The sequence below is a fragment of the Crassostrea angulata genome, chromosome 3, assembly GCF_025612915.1.
Source record: "Crassostrea angulata isolate pt1a10 chromosome 3, ASM2561291v2, whole genome shotgun sequence".
Classification (NCBI taxonomy): Eukaryota; Metazoa; Mollusca; class Bivalvia; order Ostreida; family Ostreidae; genus Magallana; species Magallana angulata.
In genome coordinates, this window is record NC_069113.1 from 9,770,001 (window position 1) to 9,779,763 (window position 9,763).

At 32.6% G+C, this 9,763-nt stretch overlaps 2 protein-coding genes across 2 annotated transcripts in view; both read right to left on the reverse strand.

Annotated features, from left to right (window-relative positions):
- LOC128179083 (protein asteroid homolog 1-like) overlaps positions 1 to 390 on the reverse strand; it is a 3,694-nt gene extending 3,304 nt beyond the window's left edge. The window contains exon 1 of the mRNA XM_052846576.1: positions 360 to 390. The gene's annotated coding sequence lies outside the window, so the exon portion shown is untranslated. The remainder of the gene's footprint in view (positions 1 to 359) is intronic.
- A 1,888-nt stretch (positions 391 to 2,278) lies between these two features.
- On the reverse strand, positions 2,279 to 9,712 carry LOC128179084 (ubiquitin-conjugating enzyme E2 R2-like). Its single transcript, XM_052846578.1, has 5 exons — positions 9,406 to 9,712; positions 8,898 to 8,984; positions 8,402 to 8,499; positions 6,623 to 6,757; positions 2,279 to 4,632 (listed from the first exon to the last, which is right to left on the reverse strand). The coding sequence occupies exons 1-5, from the start codon at positions 9,580 to 9,582 to the stop codon at positions 4,398 to 4,400; spliced, it is 732 nt and encodes a 243-aa protein (XP_052702538.1). The 5' UTR covers positions 9,583 to 9,712; the 3' UTR covers positions 2,279 to 4,397.
- Between the last annotated feature and the right edge of the window lie 51 nt (positions 9,713 to 9,763).

Here is a 9,763-nt window from a genome sequence, read left to right on the forward strand (position 1 = left end):
CTGATGAAATGGGTTGTACTCGTCCACCGGGACAATGAAATACCGAATAGCAATAGGGTCTTCGAAAGGAAAGTGAAAAAGTTGGAAATGCAATTGAAAGTTTTCCTAATAAGCCGATGAATTAAACTGGTTATTTTGAATTTATTTCTATGCATTTCTTTTATCCCGTATTTAATAAAACCCCAAAATCTAAGGAAAATCATCAAGACATTCATAAGATAAGAGCCATATCACTGGAAAAGATTAAATATCTTGAAGTTTATTGAAAAAGTTCAGTTTAAAATTTACTTAGGATGAAGATAAGAAGTAACTTATTTTAACCTTTAAATATTCATAAAATATGAAACCTTTTCACACACCTTTAAAAGTAATTTAGTCCTTGGTCTATAGTGTCCCCCCAATTTAATCATGAAGGTATACAATAAAAATGTTTTAGCTGGAATTGCATTTTCATTTTCGATTTGCAATACATAGAAATAGCAATGATGCGCCATGCAGCCTTTTATTTTTGTACCTTAGTTGGCGTTTTAAACCTATTATGATCAAGCGATACTTGTTTTCAGAAAATGATTCACGGATCGACTAATACTAAATCCATGATGAATAAAAATTACTAAATCCATGATGAATAAATCATAATAATAAATCATCTATGGATTCTAAAATGATCTTTTTTTTAAAATAATGTTTGCATTAAGTGTTCACAATCTTTAACATGTTAATGTTTATAAATAGATTGTAAACACTTTATACATCAAAAAGTCTGGTCATTTTCATTTAATATGTATGGTGGCATAGTTCTGCCACCACTTGTCAGATATCTATGTCGACTTGTCAGATCTTGATGTCGACTTGTCAGATAATTATGTCGACTTGTCACTTATTCTCGTGTTGGAATAAGTCAATACTAAAACGTTTCCACGCCCAATTTGTGCCATCCAGTTGACAAACATTTTCTGACAAGTCGACATTGGGATTTGACAAGTCGACATAATCATCTGAAAAGTTGACATCATTATTTGACAAGTCGACATAATTATATGACAGGTCGAAATTATTATTTGACAAGTCGACATAATATCTGACAAGTCAACATCATTATCTGACAAGTCAACATATAATATGAATGATATTTTTTTTCATTTTATTTTTTCTGTCAAATAATTATGTTAACTTGTCAAATCATTATGTCGCCTTGTCGGATATTTATGTTAACTTATCAGATTTTTATATCGGCTTGTAATATAATTATGATGACAAGTAAATGACAGTTAGTGGCAATAACACGCTTTGACAACAAATTATTGAGTTTCTACGCAATACAATAATTTTCTGACAAGTCAACAAAAAGATCGGACAAGTTGACATAAATCTCTGACAAGTCGACAAAATCATCTGACAAGTCAATATAATTATCTGACAAGTGGTGGCAGATCCATGCCACCATAAATATGACTTTATCGTTCATCAATTCAAACCATAACGTCGGTTTTATGCCCCCCCCCCCCTTTCAATTTCTCTTACTTTTCTATATTTCGTTGATACCGGTAGTTGTATGAAAACATGCTCAGTCTTAAATTCTCCATATGTTCATTTCAAATGTAAAAAATATGAAATAGCAGGTATGGGTATTTACGGCTTAAACAGAAACAATAGGAACTCTTTTTACATATCCTTATCCTCTGCCGATCTACTAATCTACTGTTACATAAGGAAATTCTTTACTATTTTGTATTTTATACGCGTTTGTACACTAAAATGTACCAGCGGGGTGTCCATCAAATTCGTTATTTTTTTAAGTTTAACACAAGCAAGTATATTATTTCATTTGCCACTACCCCCCCCCCTCCCAATTTAAAAACCCGAAAAACAACCATGAGTCGTATCGCTTACCCGAGAACCAATATTAACTGATGGAATGAATTGACCTAACAGTTACAAAGCTTGACTAAATACAATTGCATGTCTATAAATTACATGCTAGCTTCAAGATTTTGTGGATAAATAAGGCTTTCTCCCACTATTCGAAAAATAAACAGCATGTTGAAAAAAGTTCACCGGTATATAAACTTGGTTGGTCACGTGATCAAATCCTGTGAATCCATTTAGACAAAGAAATGTGGTTTTTGTTGTTGTTATTGTTTTCTTGTGTGTTATCAATCACAGAACAAGGAAATGTTTACAAATTGCATTACAACAATACACCTATGCATCAAAAAACTCCATGCATATGGTCTTAGTCAATAATTTACCCTGGAGTTCCATAAAATTAACACAATTTTATTTTTTAAAATTTATTATCTGAAGATAAATCATTTTTTGACAATCATACCAACACAATTAAATTGCACAGAAATGTTTCACTTGTATTATATATCCTTCATGTGACTCAGGAATGTGCAAACAGTATAACACATGATGGAAATATCTGCATCGTTTAAATATATCGCAACATGTTGTTCCAAGTCACAAAGGGATGGTGGGCTTTTGATTTTAATAATACTCATTATTTAGTAAAACACATTTTAACATGAGCAATGTTTACATGTTTCGACTCTTCTCAAAATAAAAACTGAAAAAAAAATTCAAAAAGGGCATACATTTTATGAACATACCATGAAAATGGCTTTTACTTATAGATTACAATAAATATACCTATAAAATATCCTCAAATGCCTTGATTAGCCCAAAAGGGAATGTATCTTAAAGTTTATTGCAGTAACACTATTACTTCTAGCAATCAGTTCTAAGTATCATTTAATTTTTAACTTCACATATCAAAGAATTAAATACATTGTACTTTATATTAAACAATACATAAATAACAACTTCTGAAAAAAAAATCATAAACATAAAATTAAAACCCACATGTGTATAGTTATAATATAGTATATGAGCAACAACACTTAAATAACAATCACACAAATCAATATGAAATCTTGATGATTGTTTAATCTATTAAAAACTTGATTCAAACTTCCAAATCTAAAGAAAGAATGGGCATTAAACAGAGTATAGATCATTAAAAAAAAACAGTTTACAATATTTCTTGCCCAACTCGAGTGAAATTTAATTGTTATGGCAGCAATCTATAATGATATGTGATTCTAATTTACATCTATTGATCATCTCTTTCTTTAACCCCCTTCCTTTCTTCTGTTGTAGATGATAACTCATCATGGATAAAAACATTTGTACAATTTTCATTTAATCATGCATTCAGCATTTGAATACAAAGATAAATCACCACACATGTACCTTTGGCCTCATATTCACACATACATTCAATAATTACCACTCACGTATGTACAGTTAAATGGAAACAAAATTTTATAATAATGTTACAAGTGCAAATGGAAACAATGGATTCCTCTGACCATTTGTCAAACACTTCCAGTAATCTGCTAGGCAGCTGGTCCATAACACATTCCATCAAAAACACCAAACATACTAGCATGCAAATCGGCATAACTTAATAATGCAGCTGATGAAATACAGTGAAAAATGTCAACAACAGTGACTGATCGAACCAAAGCAGCTTAGATTTACATTCAAACCTCAATATCCTGTGTACCTATTGTATTGTCATTCAAGCATATGCAGAGTTCAAAAATAATATTTCACAAAATAAAATGAAATGAAATAAATGCATGTACAATTCATCATTCATCTTAATCATTTAACATTACATGTTTCTTCTAATATACATGTACCTGTTAATTACAATTGACACCATAGCTCAAAAACCTCTTCCCTCAAGTACAAAAAGAATATGGGAGGATACGTTTGTTCACTTATTTTTTACTTCTCTCTGAATAAACAAAACTTCAATCCTTTCTTCAGTTTTCATAAAATGGAAACACAGTGAAGAAAAGGAGGAAAACAAAAGCAGAAGCATGTGCATTACAATGATAAAGGGGAGAGGGGTGTCTCTCTACACATTTAAAAAACAAAGCAATGACCAGTCAATTAGTGCTATTATCATTATATTTGACTGGTAAGCTGTGTAGCACCCAACAATAAATTGGACAATGCATGAATTTACAAATCATTCCCCAATTTTAGTCTTTGTTTTCTGTAATAGCATAAACATGTATAATAAATGTATTCAACCCAAAACAAATCCTACACCTGCATGAAAACACTAATTCTGCTTTTAATTAGGACCAACGAATTCAGAACTGAATTCCTCTTATATTATACAAATCTTGCTTTCAGAAGACCTTGTTTTCTGCTTCATTATATCACATGTGTAATAGACAATAAACATAAAAGAATCAGAGAGTAAGCTAACCACAAAAGGCTGAATAAACTACCACTTAATGTCTTCCATTGTTTTCCCTTTTTACCATACCTTTGCACTATCAAACTATAAAGGAAAAAAGCCTGAGCATGCATCATGATCCTTCGCCCCCATTTCCTGAATCATCATCATCGTCATCATCTTCATCATCATAATAATTATCTTCTTCCTCATCATCATCCAAGTCATAGTCCTCATCATAAAAGTCTGTATCATCGACACTGTTCTGGGAGGTCTGGGGTTTGATTGAAACACAATACTCCTGTAAAGTGGTGGGAACTTTTACTCCATCTCGCTCCGCATCTTCTTTAGTGGCCTGAACTTGTTTCCTATTAAAAATATACAGTTTACAATGAATTTACATTTAATGCTCCTTATTTTTGTACTTGATTCTCTCAATCAATTTTGTTGTGAATGTAAATCTGAAAGTGGTTAAACATGATTATTACATATTTAGTAATTAATACTGGGTTTCTGCATGTGTGATACAGCCATATGTGATACAGCTTACTTTACAAACCTTGTTTTCCCTCGGACAAAAATGTCACACTTTCATTGGTTTATACATGACACATGACTACAAGATATATCTCTATGTCTGTTTGGAGAGAATAAATTTTTGGCAATTGGTCAACACTTCACCTACTCATCTCGAAGTTCCATAAAATTTAATACAGAAACCACTTTCTGCAAGTTCTTAGAGAATTTAGAGTAGTTACCCTTAGGAATTTCTCTTAAATTAGAGTAGTTGCTCTTTGAATTAACATTACATTGTGTCCAGAGTAGAATAAAATGGCAGCGTCAAAATTTGCTCACACCTCTTCCCAGGAGAGGGAGAGAACTTTTAAAAACTGAACTATCCAAGCCCAAAAAAATATAATCATACCTTTTGCAGAATTCTTCTGATTTTTCCTATCAGAATACCTTTCAGAATAAGGTATTATTATTTCTTGATGGAACTGAGTCTTACACTTTGGACAATGTCTTTGGTATGTTATTACTTAGTATGAAATATATAAAATAATATCAGCCCTTGGGACTTCTGCCATTGTTATCTCAGGGTGATACAGGGTGTACGGTAATATGGCAAAAGGTAAGTTTTATTACGGTATTATCAAACAGGTATGGTAAAGATTAAACAATTTTAATCACAGTGAAATGACTACAATGATATTTCATTAATTTTTAAAATCAAAGGATGTCTTGTTTACCTATATTTCCCTGTATATGGCATTTATTAAATGAATATTTAATATGTTGCATAACAATGATAACATACAAACATGCAATTAAATTCAAGTACTGGTACATGTTCAGAATGACCTGGCATTTCTACACTGCCAAAGTTTCATAAATACTCTTAACACATTTGTGTGTTTGTGTGATTTGAAAATGATTGTAAATTATAATTTTCTCCATGTAATTTTTTTTCACAATTAATAGAGCCCCACACTAGAACCACAACCACTCACATGTCATAAATTTCACAAATTTTATAGAGGCCTTCTGACTAGTGCATCCTTGTGATACACTTAGTCAATCCACTTTAGGTCAAAAGATTTCTTAGTACAGTGTAACAGTATAAATGTATATTCAATTTATGATCAATACCCTTCCCCCTTCCAACAACAACTCTAGAACCACATGCCAGGGATCAAGAATTTTACTATATTTGTTAAAAAGCTCCATGCCCATCCTAACCATAAATAAAAATGTCTGTAGATGTCCAACAGTGAAGAAGGTTCTTAAATATATTCACAATATGACCCCCCTCCCCCTCCCCCCCCCCCCCCAATACAACAACCCTCAACACAAAGAGCCTTAACCCAGGACTCAGAAATTTTAAATTCACTACATGACTACTAATCCTCCCTGCTAACACCAGAGACCATGACCCTGGGCTAATAAATTTCAAAACTTTGGTAGAAGCCTTCTTGCTCATCAAACCCATAAGCTTAAGATTTGTCTGCTAAATGTTCAGAAAAGAGAATAGGATATTTTTTTTTTAATTCATCAATATTGTAAGTATTTGTTCAAAATTTATGGCCCAAGGTTGTGAATTTCCCAATTCAAGTTCCTCTCTTCCTTTTGATGATCTGTTCAAGATTAATTAAAAGGAGATGGACATGTTTATATGTTAACAAACAATGGATGCTGCATAGCAAGTAACGGACAAAAACAGACAGCAATGGGTTACTTGAGTGACACTGGTGAGGTAAAAACCCACAACAGACCTGAGCTATGCTTCTGTTAAAAGTCTTTAAAATAGTAAAAATTCCACTCTGAACTTGTAACAAACAACTATATATGGTTGTTTACCTGATGATGTTTTCATACTCTTTGTCTTTTCCTTTTGAATCTTTCCATTTCCTGTACATGACTGAAGCATCCACATTAGCGGGGGAAAATGTGTTGGGCTCATTTAAGAGGGAAATTATACTGAGCAGGATTGTCCTAGAAAAAGAGACCAAAATACATGTATCGTAACAAAATCAAACAATTGCATATTTCATGATTGCAACAAATAAAGCTGTTCCTAGTTTCCTACAAGAGTTTGGACTTCCAATGGGATGTTACTATATTGTTTGCTCATCAGAAAAAGCTGTCAAATATTGACCCTCTTTCTTTAATTCGTTTAGAGAAGCTTATTATAATTCAGTTAGTTAAAATCAGAAAGTTTAGTTTCTCCCAAGATCTGCTTTGTTGAGTGAAACTGATCGACACTGTTTTAACTGAAATATACAGCCCTCGATGAAGTCAGACAACTGTCATTGCATTCATATCTATTAGCCAATGACTATGGTAGACAGTTAACTACGAGTAGACCCTGTCTTCATCAAATCGGAGTTTGTCACGTACTGCCCATAGTCCAAGCTCTTGTAAAAACAGCTCTAAATATCAACAATTACCACACACACAATTATTTTCAGGTTTGATGTAAGTACACATGTGTGTGTGTGTGTATATATATATGTAAAGTTCAGGCAATGACCTTGATGTGTATATGTAGTGACTGTATGGTAAACAGTGCCAGACTAGTGGGAACATGTCACAGCTGGTTCCCTCAAATTATGTACATTGCATAATTTCATGCATATTAGTACATAAATAGATACATTCTGAAGGGCTAAATTCAAATCTATGCTGACGTGTTAAAAAATACAGCAGATTTTGACAAAAATTACATAATTTATTTACATGTAATGAAAATATGTGTAAAGCAAATGTACTATATATACAGTCGCACCTTCTGTTATGGCCACCTTTAATCAGTGGCCACTCACCGTATGCGGCAAGTTTCAATCCCGCCTGTTTAGATTATCACTAATGTAAACATATTATATTTTGTGTGTACGATATTTTTGGCGGTATTTTTGGCGATATTTGACAGTTTTTGAACAAGTTGGCGTGGATTTAAATTAGCATATTCCTGAATGAGACTATTCTTATACATATATGCATTTCATTTAGTGATGTACTTGAATTAGCAGAATATTTTAGTATAGAATAATATTAGTATATTTTAACTCGCCTTGGAGAAATTGAGATGATGTGGTGCCTGGAAAAGCCAATATAAAACCCTCCAAAACTGCTCAGCCTCATGTATTTATTTTTTAAATGAAGGGGGCCAATAAAAGTTTTTTTTTTTTGGGGGGGGGCAGTAAAAGTTTGGGGGGAGGGCTAGTAAAATTAGAAAGTTTACTGGTCCTATTGGCCAATAAGTTTGAAAAGTTTTTGTGAAGACTGCTTACATGTACCAGAGCACTACACATGCCCACAATTTTCAAATATATATCCAACAGCAGCTTAATAAACTCTATATATTTCAATTTCAATTTTCAATTTCAATTTCTTTATTAACCAATTAAGGGCCCTCAAGGGGCAACATGAAGACTGTTGACATACAACATCCAATGAACATAAAACATTCACTAAACATATACAAGAGGGAAAGAGCTGGATGATATATATGCAAGTGATGAAATTCATTCAAGGTAAAATGTTGATTATTCATTGTCAACTTACTTAATTGACCCATATAAATAGAATATTGACCTGTAACCCTGAAGGTGACTCTTATGAGGGAAAGAGACTTACCGGACATTTTGTGTTGGGTTCCACCTCTCTGAGGGAAGCTCACCACTTTGGGGGTCATCTACTGGGGGGTGCAATATAGAAATACACACATCCCCATTCTAAAGTATAGAAAACCACTCCATAGAAAAATTATGTATTGGCATTTTCATTTTAACATACAAACCATATTCATAAACAGATAATATAAGGTAATAATAATAAATTAAGAAAGAAGTGTCTCATTTTTCATGCAGTTAAATTATGTATGGTTGTTACCAAATAAAATTAATTAATGTGGATAAAATTACATTATAATCAAAATACTTTCACCATTTCAAAATGTTCAAATTCTACAAGCCATTGCATTGTGCTTTGCTGCTTGGTAACAATTTTGTGAAAGTAAAAGTTTATAAATTTATTCTTGAGTTTATTGTTTATTTTGATCGGAATTACATCACAATATGGAGGTGTCCCATATTACCTTAACAATACCTTCCCTAAAAGTAAAACACCATACCTCATACACATTGGGATGCCACATTTTTGATATGAACTTCACACTTGGTGGATTGTATGGGTAATCCTGTGGAAATTTCATGTGGGCCTAAAAAGGTAAAAAAAAAAAAATTTAAATAAAAAAGATCTTAGTGAGAGAGTCATTAGCTTTCAATGCCATTTTTTTTAAACATTCAATTGATGTTTATTATCATATTGATTTACTCAAATATATATCATGTTTCTATATAGAAGACATTTTGAAAACAGTATATTCAATTGGATGAATATTTTTAAATTCATTTGTAGTTTATGCCAGTTCAATCCATAAATCCTGCTAGTTTACAGTCATGACAAAAACAAAGAAACAGCAGATACTTCCTTTGACTCACAGTGATATTTTCCCTATTTTTAGAAACATCTTCCTTTTGGTTGCCAACCTTCCAAATATCACAATGTAAATAGAAATACTGATTACTTTTCAACTTGGAACGTCTTGTGACGATTTAATAAACATAATCTAAACCAACCTTAAAGTAGCCACCTTCGTACATGGTGCCAGGAGGACCAAAAATAGCCACTTCCCATTCAAACAGACTGTCATCATTCATCAATTTTACACGAAACCCTTCGACTGGTTCTTCTTTGATTTTTTTCAGTTCCAGCTGTAACGCCTTTACTGCCCCACCAATGGGACTCTGTGCCATGTCTTTGAGATCGAATCGATGTATTTTGATGATAATCTGTTCCAATGTTGACAAAGAAACAGAAACTTTTCGTTAGTGTTTTCTTTGTGTTTTGGCTGCAGCGCAATATGGCGAATTATGACGTCACAATATTATTGTCAAGACGTAAACTGGTTGGAGAACCAGTTTAACAAACGGACAG